General features: G+C 38.3%; 2 protein-coding genes across 8 annotated transcripts in view; one reads left to right on the forward strand and one right to left on the reverse strand.

Annotated features, from left to right (window-relative positions):
• SBF2 (SET binding factor 2) overlaps window positions 1-20,062 on the reverse strand; it is a gene marked incomplete at both ends in the record, with an annotated part of 354,199 nt that overhangs the window by 52,414 nt on the left and 281,723 nt on the right. For all 7 annotated transcript variants that reach the window (XM_080718166.1, XM_080718165.1, XM_080718163.1 and 4 more), the window contains 7 exons: window positions 2,712-2,907; window positions 6,004-6,149; window positions 7,952-8,127; window positions 11,311-11,438; window positions 15,675-15,870; window positions 17,792-17,865; window positions 19,231-19,403. In XM_080718166.1, the coding sequence (XP_080574292.1) occupies window positions 2,712-2,907; window positions 6,004-6,149; window positions 7,952-8,127; window positions 11,311-11,438; window positions 15,675-15,870; window positions 17,792-17,865; window positions 19,231-19,403 (1,089 nt within the window). The remainder of the gene's footprint in view (window positions 1-2,711; window positions 2,908-6,003; window positions 6,150-7,951; window positions 8,128-11,310; window positions 11,439-15,674; window positions 15,871-17,791; window positions 17,866-19,230; window positions 19,404-20,062) is intronic.
• On the forward strand, window positions 18,142-18,351 carry LOC308278448 (NADH dehydrogenase [ubiquinone] 1 alpha subcomplex subunit 1-like; the record flags this gene model as incomplete). Its single annotated transcript, XM_080718220.1, has 1 exon — window positions 18,142-18,351. One exon carries the CDS (start codon window positions 18,142-18,144, stop codon window positions 18,349-18,351), a length of 210 nt encoding a protein of 69 aa, XP_080574346.1.

A 20,062-nucleotide genomic window follows, 5' to 3' on the forward strand; every position in this document is an offset into this window, starting at 1 on the left:
TGTAGAAATAATAGAGGTGCTTCGAAAAGAACTCAGAGAGAGCCAAAAAGAGATAAAGGATGCAATTAATGAAGTAAAGGCCTCAATTCAAAGCACAAACAACCGATTAGACCACATGGAGAACAGAATCTCGCTCTTAGAAGATGAGCAATCCAAAAATGAATGCATAGTTTCTAATCTAGAAAAAGATATCCAACAGCAGGAATCTGACATTGAAGAAATATGGGCCCATCTTAAGAGAGCTAACCTAAGAATAATTGGAATAGAGGAGGGAAAAGAAAGTGATACCAAAGGGATCAACAATCTCTTCAAGGAAGTAATAGCAGAAAATTTTCCAAATATAGAGCAAGAGGTTGATACACAGGTCCAGGAAACTTATAGAACTCCCTTTAGACAGGATCCGAGAAGAGGATCCCCACGCCATATAATTGTCAAAATGACCAATGTGGAAGCCAAGCAGAGAATCTTAAAGGCAACAAAAACAAAGGGCCAAGTGACATTCAGAGGCAAACCAATTAGAATCACTCCAGACTTCCCAAACCAAGTCATGAGAGCCAGAAGGGCTTGGAGTAACATATTCCCAATTTTGAAAGAAAACAACTTCCAGCCAAAAATTTCCTACCCAGCAAAACTTTCTATCAAATTAGATGGAGAAATAAGAAGCTTCCATGACAAACAGAAACTGAAGGAATTTATGTCTTCAAAACCAGCGCTAGAGAAAATACTCAAAGAGATTAACTACAAAGAAGAAATAGGTAACACACACCAGAACCAGAGAAACAAGATTTTCCATCCAACAGACAACTAAGATTGGTTATCTGTGGAGATTCATTATTTATGTTAGTCTTTTACCTATCTCTAAATTGTATTGTTTGCCTTTATTGTTGTTAATTTTTAGGATTTCTAGTTGGAATATTAATATACCTTCAGATATAGCATATGGAAATATTTTATCCAATTCTATTAGTAACTTTTAACTCTGTTTACATTGTCTTTGGATATACAATATTTTCTTTTATTTTTTAGGGAGTTTGTATATTCTTCTGTTGCCTGTGCCATTGAAATCATATCCAAGAAATCACTGCCAATTTCAATGTTGTGAGGTTTTATGACCCAGATTTTCTCCTAAAAGTTTATAGTCTTAAGAATTATATTTAGGTCTTTTATCTAGTTTGAGTTAATACTTGTATGTGGGATTAGGTAAGGGTCCAATTTTATTCTTTTCCATGTAATTATTATTTTTCAACAATATTTAGTTAAAAGATTATTATTTCCACCACCAAATCTTCGTGGAAACCTTGTCAAAAATAACTTGACAATATAGGGAAGAAGTTAGCTCTAGGCTTGTATTTAACTCCAATGGTCTATATATCTGCCTTTAGAACAGTACTACACTGTTTCAATTATTGTAGCTTTATATGGTTTGAAATCAGAAAATATACATCTTCTAGCTTTGTTTTTGCTTCGAGATTGTTTTGGGTATCTAGAGTCCATATTCCATATCAGGATAGATTTTTTTTCTGAAAAATAAATATATGATAGTTTCACCTAAAAAAAAGAAAAAAATATTCTCTGGTAAGAAAGAAAGCAAAAAGAAATATTGAAATGTTATGTTTAAGTCATCAAAAGCTTGGTATCAGACAAATGAAACTGTTATGTGAGATTATCATTTTTAATTTTGGATAAATTGCTATAATACTAGATGTCAACCACTAAGCCAAGCATGGGAGGGAGGGATGGGGAGAGAATGGGGTGGGGATCGGGTGGGGGCTGACTGGGCGATGTGTGCATGTATGTCTACAAAAGTTTGTATCCCACTATGATGTATGAATACAGTGCACCAATAAAAAAAAAAAAAATTACCAAGATCATTCCTCACAGACAAAGAGAAATCAGTCCTTAAATTCATTTCGAAATGGCAGGGCTAACAGTAACATTAAGACAACTAATAGTAACAATACGACAACTTTCTCTAATATGTAGAGTTTATAATTTGCAGAGTGAATTTTGAACTACTAATCAAAGCAGGAGTTTATAAATGCAAAGAAAATGAGATGAATGTGACTTGTGCAGAATGGAAGGCAGTTTTAGGAAAGGCATATTTACATATAGTAAAGAGTGAGGTAGAGCCTAACGTATTTCAAAAAGAGCAAGAGGTGACAAAATAGAAAAATAGAAGACATGCCCATTTATATTCGTTAAGAATTATTCCAGGTAATGTCTGAACTCTACAGCACAAGGACGCCCGCTTCCACCTGGCCCAGCACACCGATGTCTGTGGCTACAGCCTGCCATGGCTGCTCGCTTTCTTACTGTCCACGGTTGCTGTGTGGCAGAGCTGCATAGCTGCCATGAGACCTGACGGCTCATAAGCTCAGGCCTTTCGCAAACTTTCTTCTCTCCCATTTGCCAGGGAAAAGAGGCAAACTGGGAAGAGAAAGACAAGGAGAAATCATAAAGGGGACAACACTTTGCCTTTCACCTTCTGACCCAATATAGGCAGTTGCAGTGATGCAATTGTTCTGAGAACACCAAGGAGGTGCTTGCCCATGCTGCATATAAAGTATCTCTTAAATACACAATTCCCTGGAGATCTTGTTCCTCACTTCTGACATTTTAATCTGTCTCTGGGCTACGGATGTAAACAACTCACTGAAGACTCCAAAAGAGAAAGGAAAGAAGGTCTCCTTTTGGAGCCCGTGGATGCTTACCTCCGGCACAGTGAATACATCCTGTTGGAGGCAGTGATTCGGAAATACTCTGGTTTTGAACGAGAGGAGCTGCCACTTATGGTTCCCAGACCTAAACGCTGATAGTCTCTGAAACAAGCCTTTTCTACCAACTGTTCCATTGTAGACTTCTCTGAGGCCTTCAAAGTACTTGTGGGGAGTTCACTGTCATCTGAAACTGCAACGCACAAACAGGTTTTGCAAGAATAATTAGCTCAGAGTATAGAAATCAAAAACTCCTTTTTTTTTTTTTTTGGTGGTACTGGGGTTCCTGGAAACCCTTCTGCCTCCAGACTATACTCCCAAACCATTTTATATTTTTATTTAGAAACAGGATCTCTTAAGCCATTGCAGCTGGCTTCGAACCTGCGCGATCCTCCTGTCTCCACCTCCCAAGTGCAGGGATTACAAGTGTGTGCCACCAAGCCGGAGGATCTTTGCATAAAGGTTACAGGTACTATGTGCATCATAAATTAAGTCATATAATTTCTATGAGGAATCATCAACATAAATGAAAACAGTGGTTAATTTTGTCAGAGAAATAATACTATTTAAGTAATTCTAAAAATAATATAATCTTGAATTAATTACTCACTTTTCTGTTTCAATCAGTCTTGTTCATTAATGTGAAACTTCAGTGATTGCTATGTAGGAGTCTATTAAGATACCCAAATGTTATCAAAGGCTAACCTGTCAGTGAAAATTATCTTTATCATGACCTCTCCACAAACTCACCATTTGGGTTTCATTTTCATTTAATCTGAAAAGCTTACTTTTCAGAGCATAAATTTTTATTAGAAGTGTCTAGATTAGGCTTGGTGCAGTGGCACATGCTTAAAATCCCAGTGCTTGGGAGGCTGAGATAGGAGGACTGTAGGTTCGAGGTTGGCTTCAGAAACCTAGGGAGACTCTCATCAAGATCTTGTTTCAAAACAAAACCAAACAAAATAAAACCAAACAAAATAAAAAATAAAGAAGGCTAGGGGTGTAGCTTGGAGCTAGAATGCAGCTGGATCCAAACCACGAGTACCACATACACAGAACAAAACCAAAAACTTTCTACATTAACCAGAAGCTCACTAGAGGGAAAAATATATTTTTTAATTTGGGGGGCATTGTTTCTTTTCTTATAGTGGTATAAAAAAGTTATACTTATTTCCAGAAAATTCTACTATTGGAGGATGTGGTATATATGGAAAACTCTCTCCTGGTGTTGCAATCACAGGTCACAGACTCCTTTAAGATTTTGAGATGTGAAAGAATTTACTCAATAATCAAGTATTTTAGGGAGTTTTTTTTTTTAAAGGACATTTCTAATTGGTACTGCATGTTCTCACAACAATAAAATCCATGTTAGAAACTGTCCTAATTAATGTTCCTATTTGCTTTGAATGTGAGAGAAATCAAATCAAGCTTCCAAAGGGTCATGAAAAAGACACAGCTTCTTCCATGAAAGTTAAACAGAAAAAAGATGAAAACCAGCAGTTCATCCTTACAAGTATGAGACTTTGTATTTCTTTTTCTTTTTTGTTTCTTGCGGTATGGGAATGGAACCCAGTACCTCCAAGCCACACCCCCATCCCTAGTTTTTAATCTTTATTTTGAAACAGGGTCTTACTAAACTCAACTTACTTTGCGTTGCAAAGGGCCTCACTAAGTAGTAGCTGAGGCGGTCCACAAACCGCAATCCTCCTGTCTCAGCCTCTTGAATGCTGGGATTACAAGCGTGCGCCACCACGCCCGGCTGAGACTTTGTATTTCAAGCTGTGAACTCCACAGAGCGATACAATCAGGTCTTAGTTTTATGTTGTCCTTTTATTTTTAGAGGAGCAAAGACTACCAAGTGCTGTGTGTATGTATATTTTATCACATGGAACTTCACTATCATGTATAATTATAATGTAGCAATAAAAGTATATTAATAAATATAATTAAGTCTTTTGGTGAAATAATTATAGAATATTAAGGGCTTTTTTTGAGACAGAGTTTTGCTATGTTGCCCAGGCTGGCCTTGAACTCCTGGATGAAAGGACCCCCCACCCCCGCCCCGCTTCAGCCTTCAGAGTAGATGGCCTACACGCTCATGCCACTGAACCCAATTAAGAACAGTTTTTTGGTACTAGAGATTAAACCCAAGAGCATTCTTCCTCTGAGCCACACCCTCAGCCCTATTTTACTTTTTATTTTGAAATAGTTTTCTGAGGGCCTAAGTTGCTGAGGCTGGCCTTGAACTTGTGATCCTTCTGTTTTAGCTTCCCAAGTACTGGGTTTATAGGTATGTAGCAATGCACCTGGCTCTTAATGATTTTTGTTCCATGAAAGCATCAAAACTTCAAATATAGATGGATAACAGTCATCTTTTAAAATGGCTTTATACATGAGCGAGGAGGCCAGGGTTCCAACAGATGGTCACACTGGTAATGGAATGGTGGCTGTTTATTTTGTATAGACATCTTCTCATACAGGACATGCGTGAAACCACGTAAGTTCTTTATCCCAGTGAACTGAAATGCAGATAGTTTAGCCCTGTGCTCTCACTAAAGATGAGGTTTCTTTTAAAATGTTATTGTTGCTGCTATTGGTAGTTACTGTATAATCATTAGTTCTTGAATTTAAGATATGGAGAAGGGAAAATGTATAAACAGCATTCTGTTTTACATTAGATTGGGTTCTCTGCTAATTCTACAACATACTAGAAACTGGGTTAAGAAAGGAAAAATCATTCAGTAAGGCATTTTGCTACTGGCTTTCTTCTTCTCTTTTCCCAAATGAGAAACTGAGCTATCTCAGTTGCCTAAATTTTATATATTTAAAAAATTTTTAGCAGGTATTTTTCTTATCACCTAAAATTCTTCACCTGAGAAGCCCCCTTTTTGATTAAGAGGACCCACACTGTTTTTACTAAAACTCCAATCTTCAATACTGATTATTTAATGTCCTTATTCCCTATTCTTATTTTGTTAAAATAAGGTATAGAAAAGTAACCTATATCTATATTTTCTATGCAGTAGGATTTCCTTCTTTCTCCCTTTAATTAAGATTTACATAGAAATGGCCAATGTATGAATTTAGTAAAAGAGAAGTGTAATTTAACAATATCCTATCTAAATGATAGAATATTAGGAAAACAATTTTTTTTCCAGTTCTGAGAAGCTGGTAGGATCTTCTTATGAGATCGAGGCTTTTGTGCACTAAGGTTTAAGTGCAACTCGGTTTTAGTCTCCTGTTATCTAAGACGAAAACAGCGAATCCTAAGAAACGAGTTCCCACATACCAGACACATCCTCCTCTTCATTCCACACGGGGCGATTCACTCTTTCTTCCACAATAGTTCCTGTTCTCCTCTTCAACAAATACTGCCGCCCAATGGTCATTTTCCCTGCCCTTTTGGCACCTTTCACAATGGTTTTTGAGAAGGTGCTACAAGTCACAAAACCAAAGAGAATACCAAAGAGAATATCAACTTAATACGAAGGTATCACTTTTATATTTGACATGTACATAGCTCAAATGTTTTTCTTCTCCATTCCCACAGCCATGTATATGGTACATGTGTATACTGTAAGATTCTCCTTTTTGTTTTGTGGCACTAGGAATGAAACCCAGGGGCCTTCTACCCTGGAGATACACCCCAGGCCCATTTTTATATTTTATTTGGAAACAGGGTCTCACTAACTTGCTGAGAGCCTCACTAAGCTGCTGAGGCTGGCTTCGAACCTGTGCAATCCTCCTGTCTCAGTCTCCCAAGTACTGGGATTGCAAGTGTGCGCCACCATGCCCGGCTTGAGATTCTCCTTCTTCATATCACCTTTAAGGTGGCAGGCGACTGATTTCCTACAAAACTCCACTGTCATCAGGACACTGTTTTAGGCAAAAAGTTCAAGACCCTAAAATGGAACACAGACTACTTATCACCCAAATCTAAGCTCCTTGGTTTAGCCTTTTGGTCAAGCATGTCCTGAACCCATTCTGGTTGTCCACGCCCTGCTTCTACTACCGTCCCCACATCAAGCTTGCAGAAGCCTCTCCTGTGGAAAGCCAGCCTGCCCCCTTCTCTACTGATTCAAACTCTCTTTAGGTCATATGACCATTAGAGCTGCCAACACTTTTGACTTATTTCTTAAATGTTTTAAGTGTGTATGTGTGGTGTCCTGCCTCTAATTGTGTATAAACTTTCTTTTTTTGGGGGTGTTATAATCTTTCTAAGTCACATGATGGAGAAAAGTAAAAAATTAGACATTAGCACATCCTTTGGAGAATCAGCTTTAATTAATGGAAAACTTGGATCTAAAAGTAATTTATTCATAAGCTTCTCCTTTCTTGCTGATAGGTGGTATAGGTATAGAGTGTTTAAAATCCAGAGTCTTAAACAAATACCATATTTTCTCATTAATCAGATAGAGGTCAAAATTTTGAGTAAGATTGTTCTTGATTATGCTCTGCTTGAATGCAAAGAATAGAATTCTTTTTTTGTGTTTTCATATGCCATTTTGTGAAAGTGATAAGGACTTTTTTTTATTATCAAATAGGTTTACCAGACCATCTTTATAGTCCTCTGCAATGTAAACTTTAAAGCTATTGCATGTGTTTTAGATAACTGTTCAGTCATAAAATACTGATATTTCTTGAACCTGTTGCAAATCACTTTAGGTATAGCTTAAACTCAATGGTAATTTTGAATATTTTTCCCAGCTAGAGCTATAGCTCATGTTTCACATACTCAAGGCAATACTTAAAAAATTTTAAATTGCTCTCTCTCTCTTACAGCTGATACAGTTATTTATTTCTAAAACTAATATAAGTATATATATATTTCTAGCTGAACATGGTAGTGCACACATGTCTTGGGAGTACTTGGTTGCAAGGAACTTAGTGAGACCTTTTTTTAAAAAAAATTAAGTAGGGTTAAGGATGTAGCTACAACGTGAAATGCCCCTAGTCCCAGTTCCACCAAAAAAAGTATATATATCCATACACATACATATACATAATATCACATACACACATATACATATATGTCACTGCTTCTTGTAGCCCTTAGATTCTCATATTTGTTACATATCTCAATGCTGCTGTCCCATAACTTCATGAGCTTGACCCAGTGGGCTTGACTGAACCGTGAGCAAAGAGCAGCCATTTACAGCTTGATACAAAGAACAGGCCATTCCCTCTACCATCAGTTACAGGAGGGTTACAATTAAGAGACCTGTCTTTCTTCTTACCGAAAGGAAGTATTCTTTTCCTTCTGTTTGGGTAAGATGATTTGTGGGGTAGTTTGTCCAGCGGCGAAAGCGAAGGTGCTGAAAATGGACTGAGGGTAACGGAACTTCATGAGCTGCTTCTTAAAGATCTCCACTACTTCTGGACTCACTTCTTCATCAAATGCCACTTTAATCAACTACAGACAAAAAGATTAAACACATCAGAAACATCAAGGAGTTCCAGACAGCTTTCCTCCAATTACTAAAACAACAACAACAACAACAACAACAACAACAACAACAACAACAACACAGTATTAAATGGTAAGACTTTGGAGGTTGTAGGGTCGTTGGAGAACACATAAGTTTTACATTTTAAAGGTAAAAAAGTAAAGCTGAGAAAAATTTACTTGCCATAGATGGTCAGTTGACCTGGAAAATCATACTTTTGGAGGTGGGCTTCATTAAGACTATCTTTTCTATGATACATAGGGAATTAATAGATAGTTTCTCTAAGACTATCTTTTCTATAATAGGCTGAAGTAGCTAGCATGCCCTGTTGACTTATCAAATATTGGTTCTAGATAAGAAATTCGGCCTAATAAAGTCCCTTCTTATCCAGAGATACAACAAATCTAGGAAAAAAAAAAAGTCAACTTGACTCAAATCGTAACCAGTCAGAGAAACAATATTCAGGTGTAGAGTTCTTTGTTAGTCCAACATTAAGGAAATCCCTGGGTAGTCAGTACTCTCAGGTAATGTGAGAAAGTCTGGAGTCCACATATTAGCAACCTTACAATTCATAAAATGACCATAGGGCCCACAAGGAGGGTTCCTCAACTAGAAGAAATAAGGCAAGAATTGGAATCCTTGGAAATCTGTGAAGTCAGAGAAAAGGCATGAATAGGAAAAACAAAATATTATAGACTGTGAACTCTAAAAGAAGAAAAAAAAAAAAAAAGGAAAAAGAAAAGACCGCTTCTTCCAGGGTTGATTTGCATCAGTACTTCTACAAGTTCTGATTGTAGCTCAGCAATGCTTTATCAGGGGTTGCTTAGGTCTGGCTATACTTCTTTTTTAAAAATGTTCTCCAAGCCGGGTGTGGTGGCGCACCTTTGTAATCCCTGCACTTGGGAGGCTGAGACAGGAGGATCACGCAGGTTCAAAGCCAGCCTCAGCTACTTAGTGAGGCTCTCAGCAACTTTGTGAGACCCTGTTTCCAAATAAAATATAAAATAGGTCTGGGAGTATAGCCTGGAGGTAGGAAGCCTCTGGTTTCCATGGTTTCCATCCCAAGTACCACCAAAAATTTTTTTCCAATTTTTATTTTTATGTGGATCATATTGAAAACTGCATAATTCAGACTGTGCTTGGTGCCCTCTCCCCCCACTTCTCCTCCCTCCCAAAAAAATGAGTGTCCAGGGTAACCATGCTACATTCATACTTTTACACATATTCGAATGTAGCTCCTCCATTAATCAACATCAGCCTTCTTCCTCCCCTACCCTTCCTTTCTAGCTGTGCTGAGGTTTCCCCTTCATTGTCTGGAGTCCCTCTGGTATCCCTAATACTCCCTAGCTTGGGCATATTAGAGAATACATATGTCCCTTCTCTTTCTGTGCTTGGCTGATCTCACTTAACATAATGTTCTCCAGGTCTTTCCATCTTCTTACGAATGGCATGATTTTGTTCTTTATAGCTGAATAGAATTCCATTGTGTGTATTTCCCATTATTTTGCAATCTATTCATCTGTTGATGGAGACCTATCATGGTTCCATATTTTGGCTATTACAAATTGTGCTGTTATGAACATGAGTATTCATTTGTTACTGTAGTTCTCTGATTTCAATCCCTTTGGAAAGATACCCGGGAATGGTATAGCCTGATCATATGGAGGATCCATTTCCAGTTTTCTAAGGAATCTCCACACTGATCTCCATAGCAGCTGAACTAGTTTGCATTCCCACCAACAGTGTAAAATAGTTCCTCTTTCCCCACATCATCTCCAGAATTTGTTGTTATTTGACTACTTTATGCTTGCCAGTCTGATTGGGATTAGATAGAATCTCAGTGTAGTTTTGATTTACATCTCCATGATGGCTAATGTTGTTGGATATTTTTCATGTATCTATTGACCATTTGTATCTCTTCTTTTGTGAAGCATCTATTCAGTTCAGTTGCCCATTTCTTGACTGGGTTATTTGTTTTGCTAGTATAAAGTCTTTTGAGCTCTTTGTATATTCTGGATATTAGCCCCCTATCAGAGTGGTGGCTGGTAAAGATCTTCTCCTCCCATTCTGTAGGCTTTCTCTTTAGTTTTTTTTTTTTTTTTTTTTTTTTTTGTGGGTCTGGGGATGAAACCCAGGGGCATTCTACCTCTGAGCTACATCCTCTGCCCTATTTTTTTATTCTTTATTTTGAAACCGGGTCTCACTGAGTTGCAGAGGGCCTCACTAAGTAGCTGAGGCTGTCCGCCAACCACGATCCTCCGGTCTCAGCCTCCTGAATGCTGGGATTACAAGCCTGCATTACCACACCTGGCTTCTCTTTATGTTCTTAATGGTTTCCTTTGATAGAGTTTTGCCTCTTCCACAGAAGAGCACAGGGCATTTTTTTTTTTTTTTTGAAACTGATGCCAAGAGAATTACTTTTTTTTTTTTTTGGTGGTACTGGGGGTAGAACACAGAGGCTTTCTACCTCTGGGCTATACTCCCAGACCTATTTTATATTTTATTTGGAAACAGGGTCTCACTAAGTTGCTGAGCTTACTAAGTAGCTGAGACTGGCTTTGAACCTGTGCAATTCTCCTGTCTCAGCCTCCCAAGCGCTGGGATTACAATCGTGCACCACGACGCCCAGCAAGAGAATTACTTTTTATCTGAAGGCTTTATCAAACAGGAATTGAGGTATAACTTGGCAAAGAGCAAGAGTTTGAGTTTCTAAGAACACTTAATATTGACAGACAATCTGTTGGTATACTGAGTTGGTGAAGGGACTAGTGAAGTCAAGGATCAAACCCAAAACATGTGTTTACTCAGGTGCAGATTATCCTCCCAGATACTCCGATCTTCCTTATCTTTATCCTCTAACTGCTGACTCCAGGACCACAGAAAGTAGCCACAATATTATTAGCTTTGTTAAAAAAAAAAGAACTTTTGAAAATTACCTTTCTTAATTCAGATTGTGCATACCTAATCTGAAAAATCTGACACTCCAAAATCTGAAACTTTAGTACCCCCAAAGCTTTAGATTTTGATCTTGTATTTTTAAATTAGAGATGCTCAAGTGATAAAGTCTATGCAAATATTCCAAAATTAAAAGAACTCCAAAATCGGAAACTTGTCCTGAACATTTCATAAAAGAGACACCATACCAGTACCTGGAAAGAAGCCGATGTAATCTGCAGTCCTTCTTGCATATGCTGTTGTAGCTGGTTCTGCATTGTGATTTTCTTCTCCTTGGTGATGGAGGCAATGGGAAAGCTCCGCACAACAGTCTGCTCACCAACTGCAGGAAGATAGGACACAAGCTCAGCAGCAGGATTTTACTGCTCATGTCTGGAGGCTCTGCAGATGAAATGCATCTTCAGAGGACAATGCCCAGAAATGCAACGAGAAAATGTTGTACTTTGAGAATATCCCTCAATTTTATTGCATGGTAATTCACTCCCAAGACAATTCTTTCCCAGAGAGGGAACTGTCACAACCTGCCTGCCTTTGATCTCTCTCCCTAACCTACTGTGTGCACACAGGAGCACCTGGCTTAAGGAAATCTTACAGGAAGGGAAGTCTTTCTACAGAAAAAAAGTATCTTTAAATATTGAAAAGACAAGCCAGGCATGCTGGTGCACACTTGTAATCAGATAATTAATGTGAGGGTAAAGAAAAAGAGAACAGGTTTTAAAAGTCTGTTTCCATACATGGCAAAAGGTTTTACACTGTGTATATATATTCCTTGAAAGATAGGATTACACATAAGCCCAAGGTTTTTAGGAGTTTAAAATATTAAAGTGAGCTGGGCGTGGTGGCACATGCTTGTAATCCCCGCGCTTGGGAGGCAGAGACAGGAGGCTCGCGCACATTCGAAGCCAGCCGCGCGCGCTGGCTTAGGAGACCCTGTTTCCAAATAACAATGTAAAAATAGGTCTGGGAGTGTAGCCCGGAGGTAGAAGGGCTTCCAGGAACCCCAGTACCACCAAAATAAATAAATAAATAAATAAATAAATAAATAAATAAATAAATAAATAATAATAATAAGTAAAGTGAGAATGGGAAATATTAACTACCCGAGGTGAGGAAGGGGAAGGTCTGGAAAAGAAGTAGCACTTATAAAATCTCCCTTGCACAGTTTCTTGTTTCCCAGGGGAAAAGTGACATGTAGAATATAATGTAGCATTAGCTCCTAGGTCTGAGGGAACAAAATATTCAAATATTTGAATATTCCAGAGAAGAAGACAGTCAAATGAATGCAGAATGATTCCTGCAAGAGGCAGGAGCAAAGGTGAGCTCTGAAGGGCTTGAATTTGCAGAGGGAGGGCACTCCTAGGCAGTAATAAATAAGCAGTAATGAATAAGGTGCCACAGCTTAGAAAGCCAGAGGGGATAAGATTTGAATTGGGATTTTCTGCCTTGACAGCCTGTATATTTTCGCCCCTGGTAGTGGGGATTGAATCTCAGGGTGCTCTACCACGGTACTGTACCTCCAGGCCTTTTAAAATTTTATTAAGTTGCCCAGGCTGGCCTTGAATTTGTGATTCTCCTGCATCAGCCTCCTGAGTAGGTGGGATTACAGTTATGGCCACCATCCCTGGCTTAAAAGCCTATACATTAGCCAGGCGTGGTGTCGCATGCTTGTAATCCCAGCATTTGGGAGGCTGAGACAGGAGGATCGCGGTTTGAGGACAGCCTCAGCTACTACTTAATGAGGCCCTTTGCAACTTAGACCCGGTTTCAAAATAAAGAATAATAATAATAATAAAAATAGGGCTGGGGGTGTAACTCGGAGGTAGAATGCCCCTGGGTTCCATCCCCAGTATCACACACAAAAAAATAATAAAAAAAGCCTATACATTTATTCTACTTATCATCATCAGAATTCTTCAGTTCCTGGACTGGTCAATCCTAAACTAATTGTAGCAGGTGTGGTGGCATATGCCTTTAATCTCAATACTTGAGAGGTGGAGACAGGAGGATTGTAAGTAAAAGACCAGCCTCAGTGATGTAGTGAGATTTTCAGCAACTTAGTCTGAAAACTTGTTTCAAAAATAAAAAGGGCTTGGGGTGTATGTGGAAGAAAATGCCCCTGGGTTCAAACCCCAGTATCACCCCCCCAAAAAAAATCCCAACTACCCTTTTATTTCAAGCTCATATGCAAAGGATAAATAAAGTAAGGATGCACATAGGATTTAAGTTCTAAGATGTATACTTAAAATTTACATAAAGCAATCTCTGCTTATACAACACACATAAGATTACCAGGTTTTTATGTTATTAGAGGAGAAAGCTTGAATGAATGAATGAATGAATGATTTATTTATTTGTTTGTTTGTTTGTGGTACTGGGGTTCCTGGAAGCCCTTCTACCTCCGGGCTACACTCCCAGACCTATTTTATATTTTTATTTGAAAACAGGGTCTTTTAAGCCAGTGAGGCTGGCTTCGAACCTGCGTGATCCTCCTGTCTCTGCCTCCCAAGCGTGGGGATTACAAGTGTGTGTCACCATGCCCATCTTTAATTAGATATTTAAAAGAAAAAAGTTTTCTCTGGTAAAATAATTTTTCTAAAAAGTGAAATGAACTCAGCTGGGCGTGGTGGTGCACACTTGTAATCCCAGTGCCTGGGAGGCTGAGACAGGAGGATCACACAGGTTCAAAGCCAGCCTCAGCTACTTAGTGAGGCTCTCAGCAACTTAGTGAGACCCTGTTTCCAAAAAAATATAAAGTATGTCTGGGGGTATAGCCTGGAGGTAGAAGGCCCCTGGGTTCCATCCCCAGTAAACACACACACACACACACACACACACACACACACACACACACACACTGAAATTAACTCAAAATTTGAAAGGAAAAAGCATAAGAGAATATAAAATTTTACACTAAGCCTGGCTTTGTTTTCTTTAAAAGAAATAAATGGTAGCAATTGAAATAACCACAAAATTATTTCATATTTATATGTCCAAACTGTATATTTATGGCCATTAATCTCACAAAAAGCCTACTTAAAAAAATACATCCTGAGCATCCTTAATCTGAAATCCAAACTGATGTTCAAAAGCTTCAAATTTTGGAGTTTTTTTTAATTTCGGGGCTTTGGTTTAAGAATGCTCAACTGGTAGTCTGTGAAAGTCTTCCAAAATTCCAAACACTCCAAAAATCTGAAGCACTTCTGGTCCCAGCCATTTGGATAAGAAATACTTAATCTGAGCTGGGTATGGTGGTACATGCTTGTAATCCCAGCATTTGGGAGGCTGAGACAGGAGGACTGCAGGTTCTAAGCCAGTCTCAGGAACTTAGGCTGTCAGTAACTTAGTGAGACCCTATTCCCTACTAAGAAAAATAAAATAGGGCTGAAAGTATAGCTTAGAGGTAGAAGCCCCCTGGGTTTCATCCCTGGTATCACAAAAAACAAAACAAAACAAACAAAAGAAATACTAAATCTGTTCAGCAATTCCTTCCTTCCTTCCTTCCTTCCTTCCTTCCTTCCTTCCTTCCTTCCTTCCTCCTTCCTTCCTTCCGTATTGGGGACTGAATCCAGGGCATTTGACCTCAGAGTAGTACACCCTAAACCCTATTTTGTCCTTTAATTTGAAACATGGTCTCACTAAGTTCAGAGGGCCTCACAAGTTGCTGGAGGCTGGCCACACACCTGTGATCCTCCTGTCTTGGCTTTCCAAGCACTGGGATTACAAGTGTGCACCACCATGCCCGGCTGTAGTTTCTTTTAAAAAGTACTCTTGCAAGCCGGGGATGGTGGCGCACGCTTGTAATCCCAGCATTTGGGAGGCTGAGACAGGAGGATCATGGTTCGTGGACAGCCTCAGCTATTTAGTGAGGCCCTCCACAACTTGGTGAGATCCTGTTTCAAAATAAAGAATAAAAAATTGGGTAGGGGGTGTAGCTAGGAGGTCAAATGTCTCTGGGTTCCATCCCCAGACCTGAAACAAACAAACAAACAAACAAACAAACAAACAAACACCTCTTGCCTTCAATACAAAAGTAATTTATGTATAGAAATACAATAAAGGCTGAGAAATTTAATTCTTCCTTTCAGTTTATGAAGTTAAATGTAATTATTCCTATGAATTTATCTTTGTTAAATTTTATGAGCTTTTTGCTTATTATATGGTAAGCAATCATATATGACCAATATACTAAGCCATCTTTATTCTATATATAAAAGAGAAGAGTAAATTTCAGAGATAAAGGAGTGATTAAGATTTTGAAGCAAACATATTTTTTTACATCTGAATTCTACTGTCCAACAAAATACATATCACATAGTGCATAGCCATCAAATGGTACTGGATGAATAACTTCACAGGAAGAAGAAACTTTAGTGACCACTGAGCCCAACAGTTCTCTATCCTCAGCATTTATCACAACCACCGGTGAGGCTTAATGAATATGTAAATAATAAGCGCAATAATGCTCGAGTCTCCTCTTTTTACTGCTTAGGATTCTAATTAAACTGTTTAAGGGTTTGCATTTTTTAAAAAAAGCTTCCCACTTCCTAATGGGTCATACCTAGCTGGTCATGGGGCGTCCCTCGGAAGAGAATTCTGTATGTGGTGAGGAACAGGGCTCCTTCTGCTGGCAGAAGCTGAGGCCCTCCAAGGAGGCCTCCGGTGGCTTCTTCTCTGCCATCGGGATCTAGTAGGACTCGAAGACCTTCACATACAATTTCTTCTCCTGGCAGTAGAGCAGGTCGAAGGATTTTGGGCTAAGAGGGGAGAAAGTACGATAAGTACAACTTTTAGAGATTTCCAGTGGTTAGGCCAAGGTTATCTTTTCATTTATAGACCAAAAATCCTTGAGCCAGATTTCCCAGGTAGCCAAATGAGAAAAAGGCAGCAATGATTTTTCTGCATCTAAGTATGAAGAAATTCTTTGTAGTATTGCTTGTTAATAGTCAAATCACTGGGAGAGAACTCAAATGTTTGAAGTGCCCATTAAATGGTTCATTATTCTACCTTTAAAAAAAGGGCATAGATCTATTTATATGTATTAACATAAAATATACTCAAAATATTTGTTCACTAAAAAGAGCAAATTGCAAATCAACATGAAAACCATTTTTGAAAAAGGAACAAAAATTATATAAAATGAATAAACTTCTTAAAGGCAGTGCAAATATTGGTTAGCGGTGGGGTAAGGGCAGGGTGGGAGGACTACTGGGGGGCTTCCACTTTGTACAATGTACATTTCTTTTATGCTTGAATTTTATACCAAGAACATGATTACTTTTATAAACTGAACAAACAAATACTTAAAAATTGGAAATAGTTTTGGCAAAAAATTGGAAATAGTGGTGCATGCCTATAATCCCAGTACTTGGGAGGCTGAAACAGGAGGATCTCAGTTCAAGACCAGCCTTAGCAACACAGCAAGATTTTCAGGAACCTGTTTCCAAACAAAAATTAGACAGGGTGTGTGTGGGGTTAAAGCTTGGAGGTAGACTCTCCCTGGGTTCAATTCCTGTAACAACATGTGTGCACGTGTACACACACACACACACACACACACACACACACACACACATGCACACACACGAGTCTTAAACATAATCTGTCCTTTTTGGTCAAGTAATGAACATTTACATATCTTGAGAAATCCTGACTTAGTATCCTTTATATAAATAACCGCATTTTACAAAACTCTAAAGAGATCAGGACAAGGGGAAAAAAAAATCTCTCCTGAAGGTCTAACATATTTATTTATTTTTATTAAGCAATAAAAACTATATAAATCAGCATTATTCTGTTTGCTGGCTCTAGGAAGCTTAGAGCTAAATGTAAAGCCAAAGTATAATAACCAGTATCTTAAGTTTCTGATAGATTTTTCCTGCCTCTCTGGCTTCTGATCTTTATTTTGTATTTCTTTTTAATAGTTCTGTTTTACAGGCAAGAGTGACTGCTAGATGTATCAGACTAGTTGCAAAATAATCATCTGAGAAGCTTGTTAAAGTACAGATCTCCAGACTATGTCCCAGGGTACTCTGGTTCAAGAAGCTGGGGTGGGGTTCAGGACTATGATTTTAATAGAATCCCCAGATGCTTATGATATATAGTCAGATTCAGGAACCTACTGCTTTTATAGTAATTGCCTTAAATTCTCCCCACCCCCTTTTTGGAAGTAGGCAGGGAAAAATACTGAGTTGAGTTTAGAAGTTAGTTAGAATTATTTATAACTTATGCCATACCTATAAAAGTAGACTCAATAGAGGTTATTATTGTTCTTTTGTTGAATCCAAGAAAGGACACCATTCCTATTTGAGTACAGAACTTTTTTTATAAGGTTCTATAAGACAAACTGAATATTTACTGTATCATTAAAATTCTAATTATAAAAAGTCTGGAGGAAGACAGGCATGGTGGCCCACAACTGTAATCTCACCACTGTTTCCAAAGCTTTGCCATGATCCCAAACACTCTCACCAACCTAGGGAGACCCTCTTTCAAAATAAACATACCATACGGCTGGGGGTGTAGCTCAAAGGTAGAATGCCCCCTGGGTTTATTCTCTAGGATGCACCACATGCACACAGAAAGGTTAGGATGCACTATCTAAATCATCCTGGCTAATGGCCGCTGGTACTGAGGAGAGACGTTACACTCTGAAGGCATACAGTCTGGAATATTTACCTTCTGTATAGGTGGAAGTCTTCTACTCTCTCGATGCACTGCTTCTAGGGTCTCAATGTGCATAGCTACAATTCCTAGGAGGGGTCAAAGTATTAAAAATGAAACAGTACACAAAAAACAGAATAAAAACAAATCCCAGACATTTTAAAATAAAATAGAATCAAAGTTTGGCAGTTCCTCAAAAAGTTAAACATAGAATTATCATGTGACCTAGCAATTATACTCCTAGGCATATACTACAAAGAATGAAAAATAGGTACTCAAACAGATGCTGGTATGTGAATATTCATAGTAGTATCATTTACAATACTAAAAAGCTGGAAGCAGTTGGGTCTAGGTAAACTGCCGAGATGTGGTTCGAGATTCTTCCCGGACTGAGCATCATGGGCGTGTGCTTGCTTATCCCTGGAGTGGCCACTGCATACACCCACAGGTTCACTAATGGGGGCAAGGAAAAAAGGGTTGCCCATTTTGCCTATCAGTGGAGTATGATGGAAAGAGATAGACAATCTCTGGAGTTCAGTTACTATGTGTCAAAGGGTTTGGAGAATATTGACTAAGGAAAGATTTTCCTGATTGATGTAAAGTAACTCAGTTATCATCTACTCCTGCAAAAAGGTTATACAGAATATTATGTAGCATGCAATGTCTTATAAAATGCATAATCAAAATGAAAGTGAAAAATAAAAAAAATAAAAAGCTGGAAACAATCCAAGGCTCTGTCAATAGATGAATGGATAAACAAATTTGTTATACCATTTAGCCATAGAAAGGAATGAAGTTCGGATACATGGTTGAACCTTGAAAACATGCTAAATAATGAAAGCTACACATAAAAGTTGAAATATTGTATAATTTCACTTACATATCTAAAATAGGCAAATTCATAGAGATGGAAGAAGATTAGGTGTTACCAGGTGCTGGGGAGTGAGGAAACAGGAATTACTGCGTAACGGCTGCAGAGTGTTTGGGATCATGGCAAAGCTTTGGAAACAGTGGTGATGGTTGCGCAACACTGTCAACATACTTAGTGACAACGAACTGTATACTTAAAAATGGCTAAAATGGCAAATTTTATGTTATATTTATTTTCTCACATTAAAATATCTAAAAATCCAGATGCAGTGGTGCATTCTTGTTATACTAGCTACTCAGGAGGCTGAGACAGTTGAATCACAGTTTGAGGCCAGCCTCAGCAACTTATTGTTAATGAGACTCTGTCTCAAAATTTAAAATAAAAGGTTTGGGGATGTAGCTCAGTGGTAAAGTGCCTATAAGTTCAATCTCCAGAAGTGCAAAACAAACAAACGAACAGACAAACAAAATGTCAGAAGATAAATAGCATGACTAAACTACATGGTAGATAGGCATTATGGGTCTTATGCTGTAACTCAATTATCTCTGGTACAAAAATTCTCTAACATTTGCAAAATGATTACCTGGTATCATGCAATGAAGACTCTTGATGTGATCCTGAGTAACTCCACTTTCTGTACAAACCTTGTCAATAAATCGGGTAATAAACCGCACGACAGAGTTGGCAATATCATTGTTCTCTGAATCTTCAAACCCACTCTCTGTATCATAGCTCTCTGCGACACTTCCTGCAATACTAGGAATGTAAAAGAAAGAAAGAAATCACAGTATACTCAAATGCAACAAATGCCAACTATATCACAGTCAATTTACAGAGCAACTGAAACTTGCTCAAAGATGCATACTTAATTCTGTGGCTCCTTTATAAAGTAACAGTGGTGAGACATGATGTTCTACTTGTCTATATTTGGAAACTACCATCTAGCATTATTCTTTCAGCCCAAGTTTGTTTCTATAAGAAATAACTTCTGTCATTCTCCTAAAATGAACTCAAGAACCACAGAAAATAAGAGAAGGACTCTTTCAATTGTTATTTGCTATCTGAACCTTCCAAAATAACTTGTCCTCTCAAGCTAATTACTATATGAAATCAAACTAATCTAGCTGTCTTTGGCAACTGGGGGACATGTACCCTGGCAGGCAGAGTAAAAGAACTCTTTTCAGCAATCTGGATCTTCTTCTATATGGAAGAATCAAAGTATCCTATGACCCTTTCTCTTGCCAGCATTTCTCTATTTCAGTGAATCAAATGTGTTGGCCGGCCACTTTGAAACCATCATTCTTCTGTAGTTTAGAATACCACGCAGGAGAAGAAAACACATATGAAATAGAGATGTGAGAGTTCAATCCCTGCCCTTGCTGCTCATCTCAGCTCCCTCTGTTCATCGTGGCAGA

The sequence above is a fragment of the Muscardinus avellanarius genome (assembly GCF_963383645.1).
Source record: "Muscardinus avellanarius genome assembly, chromosome: 1".
Classification (NCBI taxonomy): Eukaryota; Metazoa; Chordata; class Mammalia; order Rodentia; family Gliridae; genus Muscardinus; species Muscardinus avellanarius.